The 27,318-nt window shown below is 39.6% G+C and overlaps 1 protein-coding gene across 1 annotated transcript in view; it reads left to right on the top strand.

Moving 5' to 3' along the window:
- LOC129690980 (mucin-19-like) overlaps window positions 1-26,285 on the top strand; it is a 78,049-nt gene extending 51,764 nt beyond the window's left edge. Inside the window, exons 27-38 of the mRNA XM_055626815.1 lie at window positions 3,185-3,424; window positions 3,496-3,652; window positions 4,771-4,896; window positions 5,687-5,828; window positions 6,364-6,395; window positions 7,174-7,203; window positions 13,321-13,374; window positions 13,624-13,698; window positions 15,280-15,360; window positions 17,162-17,242; window positions 20,047-20,130; window positions 26,209-26,285. Coding sequence (XP_055482790.1) covers window positions 3,185-3,424; window positions 3,496-3,652; window positions 4,771-4,896; window positions 5,687-5,828; window positions 6,364-6,395; window positions 7,174-7,203; window positions 13,321-13,374; window positions 13,624-13,698; window positions 15,280-15,360; window positions 17,162-17,242; window positions 20,047-20,130; window positions 26,209-26,285 — 1,179 coding nt within the window. The remainder of the gene's footprint in view (window positions 1-3,184; window positions 3,425-3,495; window positions 3,653-4,770; window positions 4,897-5,686; window positions 5,829-6,363; window positions 6,396-7,173; window positions 7,204-13,320; window positions 13,375-13,623; window positions 13,699-15,279; window positions 15,361-17,161; window positions 17,243-20,046; window positions 20,131-26,208) is intronic.
- Window positions 26,286-27,318: the final 1,033 nt, after the last annotated feature.

The raw sequence follows: 27,318 nt of genomic DNA, 5'->3' as shown, positions 1-27,318 counted from the left end.
TCTCACCCCCACAAAAAAACATATATTATGCATGATACTAGATGATTTTATTATATAAGCTACCTTGAATTAAATGAGAGCATTCAAGTCAAAAATTCTGATTCTTCTAAAAATTGGAATTCAATATTATATAGTACTTATAATTGTGATGTTTATCTCTATCTATCTATCTATCTATCTATCTATCTATCTATCTTCCATCTATCTATCTATGTAACATCTATCAATCATCTATTGGTACACATATATATATATTTTATATATATAGTCTATCTGTCTATCTATTATCTATATATCATCCTATCTATCTATCTATCTATCTATCTATCTATCTATCTATCTATCCTCTATCTACTACCTCTCTACTTGATATATCTACATTTTCAACTTCTTACTAGGTACAGCTGATTCTTTCACTTTTTTTCAGACAGGTTTATGTAAGGTCATTTTCATGCAAGTAGGTGATTTGTTTGAACACAGTTTCCCCTATATTCCATTTCCCCTCCTCTTCTATCCCTCCTACCTCTCTTGATTCCCAATTGTAACCCAGATAGTTTCACATGCACTATCACACATCACTAAATCTCAAAAATCAGTAAATTCATATCAATAATGTTCAGGATCTACAACTGAAGGAAAGCCTGTGGCATCTGTCTTTCTGAGACTGAGACTAACTTAGTTCTCAGTGTTGATTAATTTGTGTCAGCTTGACACAAACTAGAGTTGCCTTTGAAGAAAGAACCTCAACTGAGGAATTGTCTCCATCAGGCTGGCCTGTGGTATATCTGTGGAGCACTTTCTTAAGTGCTAACTATTAATAGGAGGGCCCGGCCTGCTGTGGGTGGTATCTTTCTTGAGTAGGTGGGCCTGGACTAAATACTCAGAACAATAATAATAATAATAAAATAAAACCAAAGCTAAGCAAGTAGTATTCCTCTGGACTTCTGCTTCAGTTTCTGCTCTAGGTTTGAGTTTCTACCTTGTTTTCCCTCAATGATGGATTGTAACCTGTATAATAAACACTTTCTGCTTCAAGTTGTTTTCAACCAGTGTTTATCACAGGATTAATCTGTAATTGTAACTCGCTCTCCAGTTGCATCCATTTTCTAGTAAAGGAAGTTACTTGTTTCTCTGCGCGATTTAACATTTTCATTGTGTATGTGAAGCACATTTTCTTTTTTTTTAATTTTATTTTTTTCTTATCAGTTACATTTTATTAACTCTGTATCCCAGCCGTATCCCGATCCCTCATTCCCTCCCAGTCCCTCCCTCCCTCCCTCATCTCCACCGTGCCCCTTGCCAAGTCCACTGATAGGGGGGACCTCCTCCCCATTCATTTTCTTTACCCGTTCATCTGTTAGAACTAACATTGACTCTATTACTTAGCCATTGTGAGTGGTATTTCAATAAACTCTGGTGTGGAAATTGAATAGCTGGGTCTGGGTTTAGTTTTTAGATATATCTCCAAGCTGATTTCCAGAGTGGCCAACATAGGTTACATTCCATCAGCAGTTTATGCTGTCCCTTTCCATCCAAGTTCTTTAGCATTTGCTGTCACTTGTCAGCTTGATGACTACTATTTTGACTGGGGTGGGATGGATCCCAGTATCATTCTGATTTGCATTTCGTTGTTGGCTAGTATATTAGTTGTTATAGGTAGCCCTTCAGTTTTGTCAGTACCATTTGTTGAAGAGGCTACTGACAATGTTAAATCAGCTGAGTAGCTTCATTTCTGAGTCCTCTCTTCTCTTCCATTGATTCACATATCTGCTCCTCTGCCAGGGCCTTATTGGTTTTATTGATATGATTCTGTCATAGAACCTGAAATCAGATATAGTGATTCCCCTTCAGCATTATGCTTTTTTTTTTTTTTTGCTCAGGATTACTTTGACAGCCCAGGGTGTCCTGTGTTGTTCGCACATGAGTATTATGATAGATTTTTCTATTTATTTTAAGAATGCTATAGAAATGCTTATTTCAATTGAACCTGCAGATTGATTTTGGTAGGATGGCCATTCTCAGGATGTAAATTCTTCCACTCCATAAGCAAGGGAAATCTTTCCATTGTTCATACTCTCTCACTTTTTTCTGTGTTTTAAAGTCTTCATTGTAGAAGAAGATCTTTTACTTTCTTCCTTAGGTTTATTGCATTTTTTTTCTTAAATTTCTTTCTCAGAATGTTTGTTAGTATGCTGGCTAGTTTTATGTCAAGTTGACACAAGCTAGGGTCACTGGAGAGGAGGGAGCCTCATTGGAGAAAACTTCCTCCATAGATCAGGCTGTGGGCAAGCCTGTGAGGCATTCACTCTCCTAAGTAGTAACTGATGGGAAAAGGCTAAGCCCATTATGGGTGAGCCATCCTTGGACTGCTTGTCCTGCATTATAAAAGGAAGCACACTGAGCAAGCCCTGAGGAGCAAGCCAGAAAGTAACACTTTTCCATGGCCTCCATATCAGCTGCCTTATCCAGGTTGCTGCTTTGTTTGAGTTCATGTCCTGACTTCCTTTGAAAATGAACAGTGGTGTGGAAGTATAAGCCTCATCACAGTGATGGTAACCTTACTAGGATAATTAATATGCAGGAAGACTTCTGATTCTTCACATTAGTTATGTATTTTGCCACACCATTAAAGATGTTTATCAGTTTTTCTGGCAGAGTCTTTATGTATAAAATCATTTCATCAGCAAATGAAAGTACTTCGACTTCTTTCTTTCCTATCTGTATCTTTTCAGTTTTCTTTTTCTCTTACTACTGTACCTGAGACTTCAAGTACTATAGTAAATAAGAATGGAGAAAGCACACACAGTTGCCTTGTTCCTGACAACAGTGAGAATACATCCATTTCCCCCCATTTATTTTGATGGTTGTGGGTTCATAATATATAGAGTTTATTGGGGGATAAATTCTTCTATTCCTAGTCTTCTCAGGGCCTCCATTATAAAAGGATGTTGGATTTTTTTCAAAGGCCATTTCTCTATAGAGATGATCATATGAATTGGCCTTGTGTCCATAATTTAATGAATTATATTTAATATATTTTATTTATATTTTAATATAATGTGTTAAATAATATATTATTTTTATTGACTTGCATATACTGCTCTATCTCTGCACCTCTGGGATGAAAGTGTCTTGATCATGTGAGTGATCTGTACTGAGATTTTTGCCCCTTTCATCAACACAGAACAAAGTGTGTGGTCTTTGTGGAAATAACAATGGTGATCTTAAGGATGACTTCACAACAAGGCACTCTTCGGTAGCTGCCGGGGCACTGGAATTTGGAAACAGTTGGAAAACAAACCAGGAATGTGTGGATACAGTGACACAAAGCTTCCCATGTGACTCGAACCCATACTGCAAAGCCTGGGCTGAGAAGAAGTGTGAGATCATCAGGGATGACACCTTCAGAGAGTGCCACAGCAAGGTAGCACCATTCTGAGTGCCACCTGCGTGCGAGGCTCTTTGCCAGGCACTCATGTGTTGTTCTCTGTCTAGGTGGATCCGACGACCTACTATGACGCATGTATTGAGGAGGCCTGTGCTTGTGACATGGAGGGGAAGTACCTCGGCTTCTGTACTGCTGTGGCAATGTACGCAGAGGCGTGCAATGCAGCGGGAGTCTGTGTCTCGTGGAGAAAGCCAAACCTTTGCCGTAAGTGAACTCTGGATGTTAGTGGTTTTCTGAAAGTTGTAGATAGACAGAGTGTGTTCGCAAATCTAGAGGATGTTGAAGACATCTTAACATATTTGTTCACGATGGTGAAAATATCTATCAGAAATAACACAAGGTATAACATTTTGTGTTAAATATTAGTTAGAAAAAAAATCCTTTTGTTGAGAGAGGAAATGAATCAAATACTGATAGGAAATGCATCTCCCTTCCACTAAATGATTGATGAGTTTTGGGTATTCATGTGTCCTGGGCATGAGCCTGATGTACTATGCTTGGTTGAAATACTCACATATATTGTTTCCTTGACACAGAACCTTACTGAAAATGAACTTGAATATGAAATCAATCTCTATACACAGAGCCACATCACCATCATAAAAATCAGTCAGCCTTTTCTCCTATAAGCAGGGCATGATGGGAGATGTTCTAAATAAGTTAGAAGCATTGGCAGATTAAACATTGCATTCCACTTACAAGGTTTAGTTCTATAGCAAGCTCTTTAATTACTTTATTTGAACATTAGTACATATCAAAAGAGCTTAACTTTCTCAGCCTCTTTGTGAGACAGTGTATTCACTGTATCCCAGGCTGCCCCAGAAATCACTATGTAGCCCAGGCTGACCTTGGTCTTGTAACAATTCTCTTGGCCAAGGTTCTTCAGCGATTGAATTGTAAGAGTGAGCCACCACCATGCCTATCAGTCACCTTAGACCACAGAAAACACAGATACTTTATTACAATTCACAACAACAGCAAAATTACAGTTACAAAGTAGCAATGAAAGTAATTTTATGGTTGGAGGTCACCGCAGCATGAGGAATTGTTTTAAAGGGTTGCAGCATTAGGAAGGCTGAGAGCCACTGGTAGAGATGATGGCTTAAAATATCTCCAAATGAGCTGTCAAAGGCAGAGAGTCAGCTAAGGCTGCAAGCTGCACCCGTTTTTGTGTGTGTGTTGCATTGGCTTATATGGTAACTTAGAAAGCCAAAGAAGCTTGGTGAGGTGAGCGACAGCTATGTAGGTCTGTCGTTGGTGTCATCTAGAAACCTGTTAAAAATTTCTTGGAACCAAAGTAACTTGCCACGATTCAATCCCAGCTGTGTACTGCGACTACTACAATGCACCTGGCGAATGCAGCTGGCACTATGAGCCCTGTGGAACAGTGACAGCCAAAACATGCAAAGATCAGGTCATTGGCAAAAAGTTCTCTTCGCTTTTAGAAGGTAAGACACATACAAAGAGTCGTGAAAACGACGCCATCTTCATAAATAAAGAGTATTAGTTCTTTTTTCAACTCAGTGTCTAATTTTTATAGTTGAATGAAGTAATTTTCCTTTCAGCAATAGTTCTATGGACTTTTACATAGACGCAGATGTCCTCTCTCGTGAGGATAGTGGCTGTGTGGTCCTGGTGTCTATCTTTATTTCCATTGTATGGCGACGTGCATGCATGAAAAAGCTCTTTCAGAGTGCGTCTTGTGAAAGGATGAGGTTTGCGGTTAGGCCGAGCATCCGTGTCCCACACTGGGGCAGCACTTTATTTGTAGCATTGAATCTCCTAGAAAGAAACACACGGCAAGAAAAGAAAAATGACACAAACTTCCTAAAGCCACCTCTGTGTCAAACCCGAGGCACTGGGATGTTTTAGCGTGACCCCTGTGTCTTCTCTCTCTTGGAAAAAAAAATGTGAAAAAGATGTTTGGAAGTGTCATCCACAGCCAAGAAAATTCCCTTACCAAAGACTGCTTTGTGTATATATGAACATCGCGAAAGTAGCAAATCATTCAGGGAAACATGAATAGACTTGAATACACTTGAAACAAGAACACACTCTATCAGATTAGCTAAATGTATAACTCAGGTTGGTGCACCTCGCTCCCATCCCCCTCACATTTCCATAGGAATGGTGCTTTGCTGCCCTCCACCTCAGCTCACAGAATTATTGTAGTGACTTCAGAAAGGTAGGACGAATTTCAGTAGATGGCGATGAACTGTCGATTATTGCTCCCTGCAGGCTGTTACGCCAAGTGCCCGGAAAACGCACCCTATCTGGATGAGAACACCATGAAATGTGTCCAGTTATCTGAGTGCAGCTGCTTCTACAACAGCGTCATCCCAGCGGGGACAGTTGTTACCGACGACTGTGGAAGAACGTGGTACGTTCTCTGCTACTTTCGAGCGAGCAGTTCGTCTTTGATCGTAGTTACCTGTGTTTTATTTTATTTTTTCCTTAAATCACAAACCATGGAATGATCTGCAAGATCTTGAAATCTTATATGAAGACAGCAGAAAAGAAGCCGTTACATAGTTTGGGGAAAGAGTGTCATTCTATAGGTGTAGGTCTTATTTGGAAGCTGTCGGACATGGAGACTTGTCGATGAGCATGGACTAGGGAGACATGCCCCTTAAGTAACAAAATTGAGGTTGACAACTTAATAACTAACTTGGGCTGCTAGACCGTCCGCCCTTCAGTGATTCTGCAAACTCTGCCGTGAAATGAGCAGGAATACCAGCTCTTCGGGCACACAAGCAACTGAGCATAGTGGGTTCCGAGGGAGGGGATTACTGCCCTTCTTGGTTCTGTTTCATTTCCACCACCTGGCAGTTTGTTGCCCTTAAATCTGCGAAAAGTGTGACGCTTGGCTTCAGAACTCAGACTCATTCCTGTCCTTCTCCCCGCCTCCCTTTCAGCTCTTGTACTGCTGGCGAGTTGGAGTGCACGGGTGAGTAGGGACTCGTCTTCCTCCAGCTCATTCAGGAATCGTGAGATAAGCGACATGGGATCCTTTGTAGGCCATCGACGAAGCAGAAGCGCATAGCCACACTTGTGACTGCCCGTCTGAGACTAGCACCAACCAGGACAGCTGTTCATAGAGAATCGCTCTTTAAAACCAGGGCTGCAAGGGCTTGTCAAATAACTCTCAGTGGTGGTGGCCAGTACCCACGAGTGTTTTCCCCACTGCATGCATGCCCTGACGACATTAGATTCTTCTGTGTTCTCTACTGCATGCGTTCCCTGACATCTGATACTCATGTTTCCCCTACGACATGCATGCTCCGACACCTGATTCCCAGGACTGTTTTCCCTACTGCACGCCTGCCCTGACATCTGTAATAGGGAACTAAGAGGGGAAAGAGGCATCAGTCAAGGCAGCATAATGAAGGGATAAAGATAAAACAACACAGAGAGGATAAATGTGGATTCAGGGACTCATGAGAAAAAAAAAATGTTACAGATGAGGCCTGAGCTTAGGATGTGGCATGGTGCTGAAGCTCTTGCACTGCCAAGAGGGGCAAAGTCCTAGGTTCAGTCTGCAGGATGTCCACAAGCCTACAGAAAACCTCAAGGAGTTTCAGAAGAACTTATGCCCTATTCTTCCTTTGTATTAATAGCCATAAGGTCATGAAAACAAAAGACACGTGGTTTGTAGATGACTTAGATGTAATGTTCTGTCAATATTTTCAGTTCCTGCCAATAATAGTCATCTGTATTCATTTCAGAAACGCCTCCTACAAATTCAACACCGACAGGTAATATTCCATTCCAATTCTCTTTCAACCGCTGGGCCTGATCTTTGTGTCAATAGCTCTTTATTTCTAATTTTATACAATGTAGTGGCAGTAAAAAAAAAAAAAATATGTTGGCAAACCGGATGATATAAATGTAAAATTAAATTTAAAACACCAGAATATTATTTTATCATATTTTTACAAATTAAGTCAGCAAAGTGATTACAACTTGCCATAAATATTCCCTGCTACTTAGTTAAATATCATTACCCTGAGTTTGACATTTTTAGGTGATAATTAAATAAGTGGTAAAATGAAATAAATGTGGTGTCTTAATGATATAAATATTTGAAAATTATAATCACACTTAGAGATGATTTGAAAATGTAAATACTTCATTCCCTATAGTCTTAAATCATGTAATTATATTATTTGGTAGAGGTATTTAATTTATGTACATGTAAGAGAATTCTTCGGCAAATTTGCTTGCCGCGTTTTGGAGATGTTGAGTTTACTGGCAGTTTGAACACGCTTGAGGTTGCTACAGCACACTCCTCCCTTGTGTGGTTTAGAAGGGACTTTATTTCCCGTTGTCTACGGTTTGGAGGTCACAGCAATCAAGTGGTTGTGGACCTTCGACTCCAGAGATAAAGTTAGAGGGCCTAGTCTAAGTGCTGGTGACACTGCAGATACAATTGCCCACCTTTCTGAGGCTGACTTATCATTTATCGGGGTTCTGAACTGCACTTCTTGGTCTCTATGCAGCCTTTATAAAGTTCCGGGGGGATTCAGATAGCTGATAATGAATATATTAGAATATAATAGAAAATAATTCATTATTTCTGTGGGCATATGATACTTAGTGCTTTCTGTACTGATTTATATATGACAGTGTTTTGTCACTTAACTTCTATGGATAATTTCATAAATTTTAATTTTATTTGAAGACAACCTATTTCTTGAATGAAAGTCCCTAACAAAGATTCCTCAACTAACCTGTTTTCCTAAACACTGTGTTCCCAAACAGCTTCTATGACCACAGCTACTTCCATGTTAAGCACCTCAACAGGTAAATACACATAAAACGTTCTGTATTAGTTTTAGTTTACACATGGAAAATGAAGTAAGTGTGAAGTTCAGGCATGTGAGCCCTGCCTTCAACCTGTCAGTCTTCGTTGACCTCTGGTTGAACTAAAAGTGAAGAGCCTCATCCCTACAGCAATCTCTCTGGAACATTTTGCATGTTGTTGGCTAGGAGGTAGCAACTATCTCATGGCTAGTAGATTACAGAGATAGCTTGAAATATGTAAAAGTCTGACAAATTAGCCTGACCGATGGAATCTAGCAACATATGTACATTTTTGGAGATCTTACCTAGATGAATACAGCTTAAGCTTTGTCTTGATATAATTTTAACCTATGTTTCCAAAACATTTATCTCCTCTGAATGGCAGTGACACCAGTGGCCAGCAGCTCCAGCTCAGGTAAGTCTCTGTCAGCAGGGAATTTCAGACACGTCTGCCTTTTCCTTCCAAGGTTTGTTTTGGCCTTTTGGGGAGGAAAATGTGTTAGAAATGTTTTTCTCAGGGAAAAAAAATCACATACAATGTTTTCTGACTTTTGTTTGTGATTTCTAATGGTTAGAATATAGCTTCCAGATTGTACTTTGTCTTTGTGATCAAAGTTTTCTGAAGCATTAATTTTTTAAAAATATCTTTTACTTATTACAATTTATTCACTTTGTATCCCAGCTGTAGCCTCCTCCCTTGTCTCCTCCTAATCTCACCCACTTTCCTTCTTCTCCTCCCTCCCTTTTCTCCTCCCATGCCCCTTCCCCATGAAGCATTAATTTTGAGTTTAACTGTTTTATGGATGACTCTAGCTGCTCTCAAAAGTGTAATATTTCTCCACATGAACTTTAGTTTTTCAATCAGTTTCTCACATTCAGCAGTTTTCCACTCCAGGATTACACCATCAAGCAGTGAATAAATAGGTAGTTTAATCAGAAAGCTTATGAAATTAGCAATAATTTTTAAAAATTAAATCTCAAGATTTTTTAAGCTACGACCCTAGACTACTTATATATAGTAAAACATCGGTTTGATTGTGTATTTGAACAACTGAGGTCTAAATTTTCCCATCCAGAGCTCTTAGTTTATCCACTATAATCAATTGGTAGGCTTCAGTACCTTAGACAAATGAAAACATGGGAAAACATTGTTGAGAAAAAGTGGCTGACCAATGTATCACTATGACTTTATACCTTTATGCTCCCTCCTCCCCACACAAAGCACATTAAGAAAAATCATAAAGGGATTTGCCCTTCAAAATCTACACTATCTCTACCTCCTTTCCTATGATCAGGGCCTCCTCCCATCAGCCTTCTTGACCTCTCTTTCTTCTTTGAATTATTAATTTCTTGAAGTTTCTTGACTTGGCTTTCCATTCTAGTATTCCCAAGTACATTTAGGGTCAAACTATGCAATTATATCTGATAAATACTTTAATAATGAATGGAAACTCTAATACATTGAAAATTTGTAACTATACATATTTTTAAAAAGAAAATTAATAATTCAGCTTCTACATTTTGACATAGAGTTTCTGGTGATGGCTAGATTAGTATCAGGATATTATTTGAGCTAATAAATCCTTAAACTCATGTATCTTACTTATTGAAGATAATCTTTCTTCTATAGAGTAAAAATATATAAAGCTGAGGTGATTCTTTGAGTATAAAGTCACATAATATAAAATGAATATAATTCAAAACATTTTATAATGCTGAGTGTTATTTATTTGGAAATCAGTATCCTTTATATAAAAATAAATGAGTCTGGGCAAAGAAAAAGGAAAGCAATTAACTATATTAAAATGTCAGCCCTCAGGCCCACAAGATGGCTTAGCTGGTAGGGGGTTTTGCCACCCAGCCTGAGGATTTGAGGTTGATCCCTGGTATCCACGTTGTGGAAGAAAAGAGCCAACTACTAAGGTTGTCCTCTGACCTCCACAAGTGTGATATGGCATGTAACCCTCCCAAAAAAACCCACGTGTTAAAAATGACTGTGATATTATTGCCAACTATAGCTTACAGCTGCATCGTTATTTTTGCCAGCTTCATATTCTGTTAGATTTTCATCAGCAACACAAAAGAAACAGAAATCTTAGAAAGACTGGCTCATTTCAAGATGGTTTTTTTTTTTTTTTCCTGTATTGTGTAATCATTACGTCATGTCCCCAGGCCAATTGCAATTTTAACCAGTGGGTTTTCTGCATGTTTTCATATTAGTACAGAATTAGAATCTCCACTGAGCATCAGCGGGGCCCTGGGCAGTGAACCACACGCCTAATGCTCAGCTTAGCATTGCTTCTGAGATGACAGGCTGGTTCAGATCCAGTGTTCCATTGTAGCTAGTTATCTATGAAAGCTTTGAGTCTTGTGACTGTTTAAACGCAGTGTCCATGAGTGCTTTCATCCCAGAGGCATGCCAGGGTGCGGAGTAGTTGGGGTGACTGGTGCAGGCACTGGTACAGAACAGCTGTATACCACGTCACTGCAATTTCTTGTTTCTTCTCCCAGTCCTCAGTTATGAGTAAACCTTCTGTTTAATTTTGCTAATACTTCGCACTGACACAAACTTCGCAGAATTTTGAAAGAGAAGGGGTTTTGTTAGCAGCTGATAAAATGTTCTGTGTAAAATGTGTCTCTTCAAACCTATGTCAACTATATCCTCTTCATTCTATCACTTTACAAATGGAAACGTTAGTGTAGAGCTGAGTTGGAGGGAAGACCGCCTATAACTATGCCATTGACTTAACTCAAATGTACTATTGGTGATGTTTGATGTTTTGTCTCAAAGAACCCTAGCATTATATTTAGTGTTGCTGAAATTCCAGTGGCTGGTTTGTGATTTATATAGTATTAGTACCTCACTAAGTTCTCAACCTACCGGGTCATGATCCCCTTGGGGGGTCACATATCAGATATCCTCCATATCAGAGATTTATATTATGATGCATTACAGAAGCAACAGCTATGAAGTAAAAACCAAATAGCTTTGTGGTTGGGGTCACGACAACATAGAGAACCACATTGCAGGGTCACAGCATTAGGAAGGTGGAGAGCTCCCGTGCTCAGTGCTGCACTAGCATGGCATGGAAGGGTCAGCTAGTCACTTGGATTTGCAGCAGTCTGCACTGTCAGGTCCTTTTGTTTCGCATCTCAACAATCCTCACTTCCTCCCCACAAGACGCTCTCTGCTTGACTTTATAGGTAACTTTAATAATGTTGCCGATGTTTTGAAGATTCTGAAGACATTTGGGGCACCAACAGGAATACAAATAGGAATCAGGGTTCTTTCTGTTGTATTTTTACTATCCGCAGAGCCAGAAATGATAGTTGATGTCTAAAACCAGTAGATGAAAGCAAAATAATTTTAATTTCTTTCACTTTAAAATTGTTCCACTATGCTAAAAGTTATGCGGGCATTTTAAAATTAGTTAAGTAACCCCCGTGTATATAAAGTTAATATGAATCTGTCAGGTGATTTGGATTTGGATCTCCTCCTGGTCCTACCCTCTCTCCCTCTTCCCCCCTATGTCCCTGCCCTAGTCCACTGATAGGGGAGGTCTGCTTCCCTTACTATCTGTTCCTAGTCTATCAGATCTCATCAGGACTGTCTGGATCCTTTTTCTCTGTGGCCTAAAAAGGCCACCCCACCAGGGGGAGGTGATCAAAGAGCAGGCAACAGAGTTCAGAGACTTCCCCTGCTCCCCTTATTAGAAGATCCCAATGGAGACTGAGCTACCCATGGGCTGCACCTCAGCAGAGGGTCTATGTCCTCTCCATGCATGGTCCTTGGTTGATTTATCAGTCTCTGCAGGTCCCCCTGTGCCAAGATATTTTGGCTCTGTTGGTCTCCTTGTGGAGTTCCTGTCCCCTCAGGTCTTTCTTGGACATTAGCCATATAACATAGGATAAACATACTGAAACCTATAGTCCTAAGGAAGCTAAACAACAAGGAGAACCCTAGGGAAGGTGCTTAATCCTAAATCAGAACGGCAAACAGGATAGACATCAGAAGTGGAAGAAGACAGGGAACAGGACAGCAGCCTACCATGGACTGCCTTTGAAAAACTCTACCCAGCAGGGTATTGAAGCAGATGCTGAGACTCATAGCTGAAGTTTGGGCAGCGTTCAGGAAATCTTATGGAAGAAGGGGGAGACATATATTGTTTTATATACAGTAGTTTTTTTTTTTTCTTTCAAAGGGCTAAAACCATCCAAGGGATGGCAGACATACCATTTCCATAAAAGTGTTATTTCAAGAAGAACAGTATGGTGGTAGCTGCTGGATTTCCCCTTCCTGGCAGCTTTTGTAGATGTAGCTGACATGTGCTAACTCATCTGATACTGAAAACTTATGAGATAGTATCAAATGTTGCTTCCTATTTGTGAGTGTGTGGCTCAGAGAGGAATGTGTCTGAAGTTATTTGCTCAAGAGTTCCAAGCAGAGAATTACAATCTAGAATTTGTTCATGCTCTAGTTCTGATGCCTCTGTTTGATGTTTAAAAGAGAAACAGATGCCGAACAATCTGAATCTTTACTGAAGGAGCATCACTCAAACTGAGGTTCTCATTTCAAATTGGAACTTATCTTAACATTTTAAAATCATCTTTTAGTAACTTGTTAGTCAGTCAATTCTCTAAACAGTTGAAATAAAATGTATCTTTAAAACATGAATGGAAGTCCAATGTAACAGCATAACAGCGGCCCGGAAGCAGGCTTTTATTTTAAAAAAGTATTGAGAAAAAAAAATATGCTAAGAATTAGTGTAACTCAGTAAAGTTGCTGGGAAATGTCTTTACAAGAACAATAACAAAAAATTTAAAAAAGCATTAAGTAGAGCAAATTTTTGAAAGATAATATTGAAATGTTATAAGAAGTTTTCAGAGAAGTATGGTCAGGAATTTACTCCATTTATTTATTCTATTTTTTTTCATAGTAGAAAGATTAGAGAGTTCGATGGCCCATTGCTAACAAAGTCCATGTAGACATTAGATGACAAAGTCCTTCCCTGTTTTCTCAGGTTCTGCTGGAACCTCAGCTCCCGCTGTCTCCACAGCTGGAAGTGCAGGCACCACAGAAGCCCCAAGCTCAAGCTTCAGTAGTTCCGCCCTCACAACAGCAGGTACATTGATTAATACACAACAAATAATCTTGGTCTCAGCCAAGGAACTGGTTCAGACACGCTACACAGATAATAGTTTTCAAACTATTATAATAGAAAGTCAAACTTGCATAATTTTTTCATGGATCTTAGCCTTCCAATAACTTATTTATGTGTATTGTGTTACAATTATATACTTCTACTCCCTGGTGTGTGGGAACTCAAAAGCATTTTTTAAGCCTGGATAATTGATATTTTTTTTCTTTTAAGGGTCAACCGGAAGTTCTCAAGGTATAACCACAGAGGCAAAGATTCAAAGTACAGTTGGCACAAGCTCCTCAACAGGTAAGACAAGAACATCCAAAGCTCTGCTTTGCAGTATGATGGCCTAAGTAGCCCTCTATTTCTGCTCAACTTACAAGTTTATCCTGTGAAGAACACAAGATAACAAGTGCCTGCTGCCTAGGCTAACTCACTTGGAATCCTGAAAAAAATCCAAGATTCTTATATGATGACAACATTAGTGAGTCTATTAGTTCACAGTCTTGTAGTTCCAGGGCTCTGTTATAGGGACGGCCCACCTATTTGAATACACATGGTAGATGGTAACTGGAAACACACACATCCAGATGGGACCCCTACATAAGAACAGGCTGAGTCTTTCACAGATGTCCCTTCCTGAGGACCACATTGATCCTTCGCCAATAACATCTCCTTCCTGTTAGGTTCTACTATATCAACTCCTAGCCACCTTGGGGTAAAAACCCTCAAAACATAAACCACTAAGAACACTCAAGCCGTATTCACACTATATAAATAATACTTTCTACCCCACAGTATAGTTTCTAATATGCATGAATATATGACTGCTCTTAATAGTCATAATCTCAACAGCATTTCTATGCCATTATTCTAATGAGATGAGAAACTAGTAGAAGGTTTCAAGCTGGCAAAGACAGACTGGGATACAGAATCCTACACCTCGTATGTAAGAGCTGAGGTTTGTGGTCTCTGTAAAAGATCTCTAATGTAATAAATACCAAAGAGAACATTCTTGCCCATGCACAATGATGACTATATCTGACCTATATTCATAATGTTCATGAACAAGATATTGCTGTGCTTTGAACATAGATATTTTTTATTATGAGCAGAATTTTAAGTTTCTTCTGGCTCTCCTTCAATCAGTAGTTTGAGAAACTTCAGTGTGGACTAGGGGAGGGGCATGGGGGAAAGAGGGAGGAAAAAGGGTGGAATTGGGAGGAGAAGAGGAAGGGGGCCACAGCCAGGATACAAATTGAATAAATTGTAATAAATGATAATAATTTTTTTAAAAAAACTTCGTTTTGTGAAAAATTAAGAAGCATGAGATGCGGGAGCTTAAGGATAAGGAATTTGACTTACTTCCATTAATTACTGTTTTCTGGTAAATGAATATTTAACCAAAACAATATATTGTCAGATTATTAGATATCCATTGAGAAAGAAGTTGTCATTAAGTATTATGAGGGTAGACACATTTTATAAGAGGAAAGGAAATACTATTTTTTTTTTCATTCTTAAAAAAATCTCCAATTCAACTTTCTTACACAACTCTTTTAACTATGATAACTACCAGGCACCCCCACACCACCATCTGTTGCCACCTCTGGAAGGGCAGGGACCAGCACCACTGCACCCGCAAGTACCTCAGCCTCAGGTTCAGGTGAGACTCACTAGCATTCGGTGATGCCTCAGCAGCTCCTTCATTCTCTTGCTGCCCCAGTTGATGGTCTGGAAATTTGTCCTGCGTGAGCGAGTCAAATTCATGACGCCGGAAGCAGTACAAGAATGTGACTCATCGCGTTTAATCCTGCAAGTGCATTCACGTGCATGAGGATGTTTGCGATCATAGCAGTCTCCAACATCCATGTTTTCCTGTCCTAGGGAGCACAGAGACATCCACAGGCCACACTACCCGCCTTCCAGGCTCCACTGTATCCCCAGCTTCTGCCACCAGTAAACCAGGTAAGTGTAAGAGGGAGACTATGAGTGCTTAGTTGTCAAGTGAAGGGCTAGGTATATCCCAGTTCTGTATATGGAAATGTAAGAGTGGCATGCATATTAAAAGGCTCTGAGACCTCATGTATCTAATGGGGGACTGAGTATATTTCCATTTATTAATATGGAGATATAAGAATGACATGTATGTTACATGGCTATGAGGACTTGGGTGTCAAATGAGGGACTCATTATATTTCCATTAATTCTCACAGGAATGTGGAATTTCTCATATATTTAGAGAAATAAATCTAGCATCATGACAAAGATTGTGTTAGTTGAGGTTTCTCTTACCTTATGCCATAGTGTCTTTATGTGTACTTTGAGGCATGGATGGCCCCCATTCTTTCCTTGGAGCTAAGGTCACTGATTTTTGTGGGGTTAAGGCTTACCAGTCTGACTGTAAACTCACACTGAATAGAAAAATTTTAATTATTCATTTTCAGGACTATTAAATGTGGTTTCTTGTACAAAGCACCAAGACAGAAATATGTGAAAGACCCAGGTAGTTTCAATATGCATCTGAGTACTGGATTCAAGTAGATGCATATAAAGAACATTAACAATCCTGTCTCCATGGAGAATCAAATGATCCCAGAAAAAAATTTCTCATAGCATATAAAGTTTAGAAAGATTGAATCAACAAGATGGAGGACCCATTAAATAAATAGAGACTCTACATCACAGAGCAAAGCAAGGTTGAAGGGGCTTATTCTGTTCACATTTTGAGGTAAATTCTTCATGACAGGGAAACCACAGAGAGAAGAGTGGTTCAGATGTGATTTTGGGATGACAAGGAAGATGCTCACACTGTCCATAGTGAGGAAGCAGATTGTTGAATGCTGGTGCTCTCATGGTTTATCCATTTCCCTTTCAGACTCAGTCTAGGAGTACAACTCAGTTGTCCCCTATCTAAAAAGACACTTCACCTCTCTGTAATATAATCAGAGATGTGCCCAGAGGTGTGTTCCAAATGGTTAAAAATTCCCACATCAAAGTCCCAGAGGATGAGATGAAGTTTGTCAAGTATTTGTTTTGAGTCTGGTGTTGAAGTATACATGCAGTATTTGCTGAACAATGCAGGGACCCAGTGATCTCGTGCATCTTCATGTTTTGCATAAAATTAACATTGATGAGATGTGGGAGCCTGAAACTACGTTGGAGTGCAGTCGGGTGGACAGAAAGGCTCACAGGGTCTTAAGTCAATTCTAAAGTCATCAGCATTCATCCGAGAGGAATTGACTTACTTCCACAATTAGTGTTCTTTTTTTTCTAGCTTATGAATACTTAATAAAATCACTTTGCTATAAAATTATTTTATTTCAATGATGAAGAAGTTGTCATTGAACTTCGTAACAGTAGGCACTTTTTATTTCATCAAAGGGAAAATGACTATTTTTATTCTTTTTTAAAGACAATTTTCTTTTCATTTATTTTTTTTACTCATCACTTTTAACCACAGGCACCCCAGGGACTTCATCTGGAACCACCTCTGAAAGGGTAGAGAGCAGCACTGTGGCACCTGCTAGTACTGGAGTAGTTGTTTCAGGTGAGACTCCCTAGACTTTGGTGATGCCTCAGCTGTTCATGTATTCCCTTGCTGCCTCCGGTGATGGTCTGGAAGTTTGACCTCTGAGTTTGTGAGTAAAATTGATGGCGCAGAAAGCAGTGCAAGAATGAGTCTTCTCATGTTTCATCCTATACATTCACTCACCTGAGAATGTCGGCAATCATAATAGTCTCCAACATCCATGTTTTTCTGTCCTAGAGAGCACAGTGACATCCACAGGCCACACTACCAACCTTCAAAGTGCCAGTCTGTCCCCAGCTTCTGCCACCAGTAAACCTGGTAAGTAAAAGAGGGGAGGCAATGAACAGTCACGTGTCAAATAGAGGGTTGAGTATATTCACATTTACTCTTATGGGAATTTAGGAATGATGAGTATATTAAAATTTTATGGATCCTTATGTGTCAAAGGGGGAACTGAAACTATCTGCATTTATTAATATGGAAATAAAGAATGCCACATAAATTACAAAGCTATGCAATTACAAGAGAATGTGTGGGTTTCACATGAGGACTGGTTATTTCTCCATTTTTTTCACATGGAAACATGAAATTTTTATTTATTTAGAGAGAAATACATTAAGAGAAATAGCATTAAGAAGAGGGGTGCATTAGTTAATGTTTCTCTTGCCTTATGCCATAGTTGGTGTCCTTATGTGTACTTTGGGACTTTGATGGCCCTGATTCCTTCCTGGAGCTTGAGAACACTGAATCATGAAGGTTAAGGGTTATTATTCTGTAAACTCACATCAAGTAGAAGAATTCAGAAGTTCTTTTTTATCAGAGCAACTAAATGTAGATTCCTGTATGAAGGGCCAAAGACAGAAATATATGTAAAAGGACCAGTTGGTTTCAATAAGCATCTGAGTACTGGATTCAAATAGATGAACATGAAGGAAGTAGACAGTCTTGTTTCCATGCAGAATCAAATGAGCCTAGAAAAGAATCCATGGTACCATACAAAATTTAGAAAAATTGAATCAGCAATAGGGAGTATCTATACATGAACGAAGACTCACCACCTCAGAGACAGTGAGAGCTACTGCTCAATCAGTGTCCTGACACTGTGTGTTGTTAAAGAAACTGCAGGATCATCTCCAGGAACAACTAGATCCACAAGCAGTCAGCTGACCTCATCTCAAGAAAAAGAAGGTGAGTTGATGTCTCCTGGAGAGAATGAGGCTGGGGGCCAAATGGGGACGGATTTGCCTATGCATTATTCATTCAAAATAACTTCCACTTAGATATATATAATGCAAATAATGGAGACCTTGTTGGTGACATAATTCAAGATGCAGACAGGCATTTTTCAGAAGCAAATGAAAATAGGGTCCAGGGAGATGTACCTCATAAAAAGCTCTACAGTTGGCTCAAAAGAGAAAGCGGAGCTGTGACACAAAACCCCTGTGTCTTAATTTGAAGTAAATCAGTTTTCGGAGTTTTACTTCTTTCCAACAGGTCAATCAGTGCTCTAAAGAATGGTCAGGGTTATGGAAGATTGTACGATCACTGCTAGAAAAAGCAGAATAGAGGATAATACTGTAATATAAGGAAGATAATTGAAAGCAATGGCAGCCTCATCTGTACTCCTGTTACAAACATCCTGCTGAATAATTACTGTTCTCATTGAAAGGGACTACGGCACCATCAACCAGGGGAACATCGGGAGCCCTGAGCACTGAATCAACCCAGCCTTCAGACAAGTCAAGTGAGTACAGGCTAATGTGAGAAAGTCATGGGTTTGGACAAGTGTGGGATCTTCACTTTCCCTTGTTCATTTGAAATCAATGTACAGCGTTAAATGGACATATGAAGATCAAATGAAAAGGGAGAAAAATGTCACGTTGAGAGGTGTTCTCCTTGACAAAACAAAAAGACAAGGCTTTTGATAACATGACACTATGTTCACAGCATAGACATGATTGAACAGAAAATCACTGGACCCTTTCCTTCTGATGATTACACACTGGGATGATAGTCCACATTTCAAATCGACAATCAGACAGACAGATCGTACAGAGGAAACAGAGCCAAGTATCAAATGCTTCTTCGCAGGTCCATTTCTAGAATTACCAGGGTCTAAAGAATGCCTTGACCCTGAGTGTGATCATAGGGGAGAGAAATAATTTATATGAACATATATAAATGCGAACACATATCTAACAACTGGACTGAATAAAGTTTTGCAGGCTAAACCTTTTCCCTGATGGCTTGTTATACAAAGAACTCAAAAAACTAAACATCAAAAAAAAAAAAAAAAAAAAAAAAAAACAAGCCAATTGAACAAAGAGTTTTTACAAAATGCTTGAGTAATATATATATTTTTTCGAACACTCAAAATCCTTAAAGGAAACTTTAAAACTACTACTTTGAAATTTTATTGAATCCTGCTCAGAATGGCTAAGATATAAATAATGATACATTAAAAAATGACAACAGATGCTTGTAAGAATGTGGAGAAAGGGAAACATGTACTTACTTTTGGGATAGCAAACTGGTGTAGCCACTATGAAAATCAGTATGGAGGTTCCTCAGAAAACTAAAAAAAAAAAAAAAAAAATAGAACTAACACCACATTACCCAACTTTAGTATGTACAGTTATACAAAGGACTCACATCCTACTAGAGGAACTTGCTCATATATTGTTCAAGGCTGCTTTATTCACATTAGCCAGGGCATGGAAACAGCACAGATGCCCATCAACTGAGAAATGAATAATGAAAATGTGTTATATTTACACAATGGAATATTATACTTACAGCTATTTTCTTAATCACAATTAAAATCAGGCACATCAAAGGCATCATCCGGAACAACTTCTGGCATGGCAGGTGGTAGCAGTCCTACAGCTGCCAGTACAGCAACCCCAGGTTCTGGTAAGAGACTAAATATTTCCTTATCAACTCCCTCATGTTCAAGTAATCAACCTGAAGAAGAGGTTGAGTCTAAAAGGTCTGTGATGGTGGTGAGGAGCTGCCATTTTTGTTTCTTATTCTAAAAATCTAAAATTCTAACAATCGAAGGCACACCTAAGAATGTTGACAGTAATATGAATATCCACTCCTGCATACTTTCCTGGTTTTAGGGAGCACAGCAGTGTCTTCAGGCCACACTACCAGCCCTGGAGCCTCCTCAAGAGTGGCCTCAACCTCTGCCAACAGCAAATCAGGTAAGTAAACGAGAAGGCTGCGAAGCTTCAGAAATCTAAGTGTTGTGGATGTTCTCACTTGTGTCTGTGGAAGGTAGGAAGGACATGTATATTTCAGAGAAAGGAAGCCCAATTCCTGATCTATTCTTGAGCTCATAGCAGAGATATCTGTCACCTTATGATATCATTAGAGTTCTTGTGTGCGCTGAAGAATCATGATGATCCTGAGAGCCCTGCCTTGAGATTAGGGAAGCTGTGGCTTTCTAGGCCAGCTACAAATTAGCATCAACTATAAAAGTTCAAAATTCTGTTCTTCACAGTCTCCTTAAATGTGGAATGCTGAGGGAGGGGAAAAAGCATCTAGTTGAAAATATATGAAAGATCCAGTTGTTTCTGTGTACCAGCTAGGCTCTGGGATCAAACAGATGGATTCTAATGTTAACCTTATTTCTATTAAAATTTTTAAAAGTCTAGCAACAGATTTGAAGTCTAAGGTGAGAATTTATGATCATAATTTGGGAAGACTGGAGCAGAAGTAGGAAGCATCCACAAATGAGGACACAACAAAACAAACAAACAAACAAATAAATAAATAAAAACCAGTCATGGTGTCACAGGCTTTTAATCCTAGCACTTTGGAGGCAGAGGCAGGTGGATATCTGTGCATTTAAGGCCAACCTGATCTACAAAGAGAGTCCAGGACAATCAGGACTCCATTACACAGAGAAACCCTATCTCAAAAAACCAAAAGAACCAAAACAACAACAACAACAAAAAGATTAATCATTTCATTTTACCAATAAAGACTCAGGAGTTAGCTGCTGGAGTGAAAGCTTGCTGTCTCAAAAAGGCTGAGAAAGCACCCAGCTGACCTTCCTTCTCAGCCAACGTTCCAAAATCAAAAAATCATGCTAAGTGAGGTAACCCAGAAGCAGAAAGACACACATGGCATATACTCCTAAGTGAATATTAGACATATAACATAGGATAAACATACTAAAATCTGTACCCCTAAAGAAGCTAAGCAAGAGGGTAGACCCCAGGGAAGATGCTCAGTAAGAAGGGCAAATGGGATAGAGACTGGAAGAGGGAGAAGACAGAGTATAGAAGAGGACCCTACCACAGAGGGCCTCTGAAAGACTCTACGGATTAGGGTATCGAAGTAGATTCTGAGACTCATAGCTAAACTTTGGGCAGAGTGCAAGGAATCTTATGGAAGAGGGGGCAGATAGAAGGACCTGGAGAGTACAGGAGCTCCACAAGGAGAACATCACAGCCAAAAAAAACCTGGGCCCAGAGGTTCCTGTCGAGACCCATGCTCCAACCATGGACCATGCATGGAGAGGACCTAATACCACTGCTCCAATATAGCCCACAGGCAGCTAAAAGTGGGTTCCCTAAAAAGGTGAGTAGGGACTGTCACCGAAATGAACTCAGTGGCTGGCTCTCTGATCACCTCCCACTGGGGGATGCAGCCTTGCCAGGCCACAGAGGAAGACAATGCAACCAGCCCTGAGGAGACCTGATAGGCTAGGGTCAGATGGAATGGGAGAAGGACCTCCTCTATTAGTGGACTTGGAGAGGAGCATGGGAGGAGATGAGGGAAGGTAGGTGGGATTGGGAGGGAATGAAGGAAGTAGCTACAGCTGGGATACAAAGTGAATAAATTGTGATAAATAATAAAATAAAAGCCTTCTTCTACGTGCTATCTCAAAAAACTCTCAAACTGAATGTTCCTCCCTTCTACTTCCTGTATGTCTCTCTATCCATCCCCTGACTTCCTCTTCCTCTCTGTGGTTTTTTTCCTGCTGTTTGCCTGTTCTGCCCTTGATCTAGGATTAACTTTATTTAATCCTGTTTACTTTACTCAAGCAGAAAGCTCTTGGATTAAAGTATGTGCTAGGGCTGAGCCGCACCACAACTAGAAACAGGTTCACAGTAAGATCAAATATCCTTTCAACAGTCCTATGCTTATTTTCTATTTACAAATTTCATTTTATGGAACTTATGACAAAATAGTGTTCTGAATAAGCTTTTCCTAATATTAAAACAACTGAGGCTAGAGATATAATCTATATAGTGCAGGAAAATTAAGGAAGTGACTCAGTTTAATTAAATTGACTAACTTAGCATATATCTTATGTAATGACCATTTATCTAATAATTAAGGTCTACATCCATTACTGGGTGATTTGGCATCTTTCTTGGCTATTGCTGGGTTATCCGGTGAGTAGCACAGTGATTTTCAGCAGAGTTCCCAAAGCTTGTGCATGCATGGCTAGCTCCTACAACTGTGCAATACTGCTCATGATGAGCAGGAGGTGAAAAAGAGAACAAAGAATCTGGGGATGTTACATTTTCTGTAATATGAACAATTGCTTAAATATTGTGAGGTCTGGTTAAAACAACTTGTATTGGCTTTTGCATATGGGAATTCTCAGAGCACCTGTCTATCACAGACTCAAAATTTTACAAATTGATGTTTGTCCACATATGTTGTTTAAAAGAAGGAAAATCCCAACCATTCTATTTTACTAATAAAGACTCAGGAGCAGATGCTAGGATGAAAACCTGCTAGCTCAGAGAGGCAGAGAAAGTAACCAGCACATCTTCCTTTTTAGCTCAGGTCTGGATGGAAAAAGCCCAAAAGGCTCCCTAGCTCAGCTGACAGCCCAGGAGCAAAAGTCCAAAAGGCCAAAAATAACAACAACAAAAACAAACAGACAAACAAACAAAACGGCAGGCTAGCTCCAAGCCCCAAAAGCCAGGGAGCTGAGGAGCTGACACCTAAGATAAAGCCAGAGCTTGAGCTAACAGCCCTTTCTTTTTCTTCATGCTGTTTTAACTACCCCTCAACTCAAAGTCTTTCCTACTCTTTAATCCCTGTCAGCTGGTTTCTTGCTCTGCCTCTTGACCTAGGGTTAACTTTATTAAATCCTCTGTACAGAAAGCTCTTGGATTAAAGGTGTGTGCTAGGGAGGATTTCGAGTGTGAGCGTGAACACAGCAGGATCGTGGGCCTAAGCACAGCAGTACCATGAGTATGACTATACCAAAACCATGACTGTTGGATGATCAGGACCTTGAGTGTGATAACGGAAGGATTGTGAGTGTGAGCACAGTAAGGCTATGAGTGTGAGCCTATTTTCTGTAGGTAAGATTTATGTACAATCCAAAGAAGTAATAAGAAATTTGCACCATATGGCCTAGCATGAAAAGCTCTGAGACAGAAGCAGAGTAGATCTTCTTTCTGTAGTTAGCCTGAATGTGTATATGGCTCCAGTGTCTTAAAGACTCCTCACAGGTTGTAAGACATTAGGTGTTGAAAGGGGAATGTGAATTGCAAAGGTGGCTTAGATAGGAGAATCACTGGAGATATTTTAATGTGAACGGAGAGACCTTCAGACTCATGAACTTTAGAACTGTGGGAAACCTGGTATTAGAAAGTTTAGTACATTTCAGTGTAACCTCATAATATAAACACTGAGATAAGCTTAGGGACATTAAATACATAAGTAACTGGCAAACGGAAATGCATCCAACAAAATAATGGAGGAAACACAGTTATTCTAACCACTGTGTATATTTACTGATCAAATGTTGGAAATGCTGAATTGGAAAGGAAGAAGTGAAAATGAATATATGAAACAGATGTGAAATCAGAGAGCAGAACGCCATGATGAACCTTATTAGAGGTCCTAATATCTATTTTCTGTTCTCTCTGAAAGGGACTACTACACCATCAGCTGGTGAAACAACTAGAATCTCAAGCAGTGAATCAACCCAGCCTAGAAGCGAATCAGGTGAGCAGGATATATTCAGAGTTGTGGAGTCATTATCACCCGTTTCTTCCATAAAGCACAGTAGCTACATCAAATGTATGAATATCTGTTTGACCCAGTTCTGGGTGCTTAACTGTGTCTGTGTAAAAACTGTGTCATAAAATGAAAATCAGCACATTTGAGACTATCACAGCAGAATAAAAGGTTAGGGAACACATGGCTGACATTTCCTGCATCCATCTATTGCATTTTTCTTCAGAGGGGTAATATGAAAACTTAGTTCTGCATTGGTAGCTAAGTCCATCCAAACTTTAAACAAGTCATCACTTTAATGTTTTCTCATGCTCTGCTGAAACCTCCTCAGCCAGAAGTGCAGGAACCACAACAAAGCTGCACTCCAGCTCCATAACTTCTGCACTCACAGAAGTTAAACGCAGCTGTGGATAAAAATCCTGGCCCAAGCCCTTTTAAAGGAATTCTTAACTGACACTATTAGTTTTCTGACAGACAACAGCAGGCTTAGTTGCTCCTTGTATTTAATTGTAGTTAATTGAATTTAATATTTTTCGACTTTCATAGTTGCTTTGCTTTAATGTATCACATTGTACTTTCAGGCTCCTCCATCCTTAAAGTGATGATACTGATGCAGATATTTAGGCAGCTAATTATTATTATTTTTTTCTGTATCTTATTAGAGACAACTCCAAAGTCTTCCAGCGTAACCGCAGGAATAGACAAAGGCAAAAGAAACGACAGTGGCTTATCATTCAGAGAAGGTAACTCTGCATAATAAGTCAATAGGAAACACGTAAAAATCTGTTAATAAAATAAGGACATAGCTACTCGATACTTCATAGTTCCCCTGTTGACCTCACACATGTACCTTGTAAGTTTGTAAATATTAGTGGTTGGGGGGGTAACATTTCTGTGAGTTGAGATATTATCAAATGTACAAATGTGAAAGCAGCCTTGGAACTCCCCTATTCTGGGAGGTGTAGATGAAAGCTGAAAGTAACAAAAAAAAAAATAATAAAATACGCTTGTCCATGTCCATGTGAATCTAGGCTATTCGGTATCTTGACTTAAAGCGTATGACTTAGAGACTTTGCAGGACATTATTCCTTAAAGAGATAATGGGTTGAAAAATGGAATTTACAGAGTGTCTTAACTAGGGTTACTCTGGCTGTGCTGAAACACTATAACCAACACAACCTGTAAAAGGGAAAATTTAGTTCAGGCCTTCATTTCCATTTCAGAGGGTTAGGCTGTGATCATGCGGGAGGGAATACGGCAATCAGCAAGCAATACTGTTGGAGTAATAGCAGAGGCCTTACGTCCTGCTCTGCAAGCAGAAGGTAGAGAAAGGGCTACAGTAAGCCTGGCGTGGGCTCTTGAAATATGAAAGCCCAACTCCAATGGCACAACTCTTCCCACAAGGGCGCACCTCCTCCAACAAAGCCACACTTCCTAATCCTTCCAAAAGAATTCCACTAACTGTGAAAAATGGCATTCAAATATATAAGACTATGAGGACCATTCTCATTCAAATTATCACACACAGGAATACAGTTCAAGTGAATAAGTAATCCAGTATAGTTTAACTGGTTGTAATCTGTTGTGAAGAATAAATGGTATCGGGCCAAAAATGTTTATTATTAGCCCTGTGATTGTTACAGCAGTATTATCTAAACTGCTATCACAATCAATAAGATACCAGTTAGATTTTATAATTGTCTTATTTACCTTGGGATGGGCAGATATTCTACCTACTCTATCTCATATTTTCCAGCCCCATTCCATGCTATCTGCCTTAACACTCCTAATTGAGCTACCTCAAAAATCCCAAACACTGGCTTATGTTCTTTATCTGGGTCACCTTCTCCATCCACACCATTCTTGGGGTCACTCCTTCTGGCCCACATGGTTCTCTCTTCGCCTAACCTGTGGAAGCTTCCTCCTTCTTTTTTTCTTCCTATCTGTCTCCTTCCCATAATTCTTATGTCCCCAAAGCCTGTGACATGCCTACATCCTTCCACTCTGCCCAGGTATAGGCCTTTTAATCAACCAATCAGGGATAATTTTGGGGAATATCCCTTCTCATCACTTGCTTACAGGAGATAGTTCAACGATGTAACAATATCCATGGCAGGGTGGTAACCAGATCTCAAAGCATTGAAATCCTCATTGGAATACATAGCACCAGAACAACAATTAAAATTAATCTTAAAGTTATACCCACAAACCTAAATTTCCTAATTTCTGACAGAGTTATTGGTGCCTTAAGCAAGACTCAGTCCCTTGTGCCTTTTGTCTTTTAGGCACTGTCAGTGGTGATGAGGGGAGATGCAAAGTTGTGTCCTCACCTGAGAGTGGTCCCACAGTGCTTCTTACATGAGTGATGTACTTAAGACCTCATGCAGAGCTCAAGCTCTCAGGAAAGCACCCATGTGACATAGTAGTCCATTATTCCTCTGTTGAAAAAAAAAAAAGGTTTTGTTTGATATGAGTTTTCTGTACATTTTTTTTTTCTTTTCTATTTACACTTGCCACAACTTCAAAGCACCATCTATGACAGCTTGGAAATATGACATTAAATCAATGGCACATGTGTTTAAGAAGTGCAGCTCAAGCTATGTGCCTGAGTTTGACTTGTTGATGTGTTTTTCACAAATTTAGTGACCCGGTGTATATCGCTACACTGCATGCAAAAACATTTAAAAACAATAGGTGTAGTTAGAATAGACCTAAACAATATGAATACTTTGTGTCCAGGGTATTCTAAATCCCTATTTTCTCATTAGTCGAGAACGGTCCCACTATGCCATCCTTTATTCAAAGAGAAACCCGCACACCCAGGCAACAAGCCACTGAAGCCACCAGCCCAGGAATCTCAGGTAATTCCAAACACAAAAGCTGCTGGGAACATGGTGGGAAGATCATTGAAAGTTTGGTTGCATTTCCCAGATTGCCCTTGAAAGCTGCAGCACGTTAGAATCCAGTGATCTTGTTTGCCAGGTTCTACAGGGGTACCTACGAGAACCATCTCAGGAGAAGGCAAGGGAAGCTCACCTGGTACACCAGGCTCTGTGACCTCAAGCACTGTTACAGCATCAGGTAAGACTTCAGAGGCTGTGAAGGGAGGCAGTGCATAGTTTGGCCATGGGATTGAAAGAGGACTGGACACATTGTATGCCTTTGGACCTAGAGCATCAGTAGTTCCCGGGATCATCTTAGAATATCATGTCTGTGAGCTGAGCCTTTTTTGTTAGTAAGACATTTTGGTAATTACTGATCAGTTAGGGATGCACTTACTTATTCTTTTTATCTTCCAGCTCACTTGATCGCACTTCATTTAAATGTATTCAATGAGTCTGATTGTCTAATAAGAGTAGAAATTCCACTGTCTAGCATGAGACCATTTCTTTAGT

The sequence above is a fragment of the Psammomys obesus genome, unplaced genomic scaffold (genome assembly GCF_907164565.1).
Source record: "Psammomys obesus unplaced genomic scaffold, mPsaObe1.curated_primary_1811, whole genome shotgun sequence".
NCBI classification, from domain to species: Eukaryota; Metazoa; Chordata; class Mammalia; order Rodentia; family Muridae; genus Psammomys; species Psammomys obesus.
This window is presented reverse-complemented; position numbering and strand designations above follow the sequence as displayed.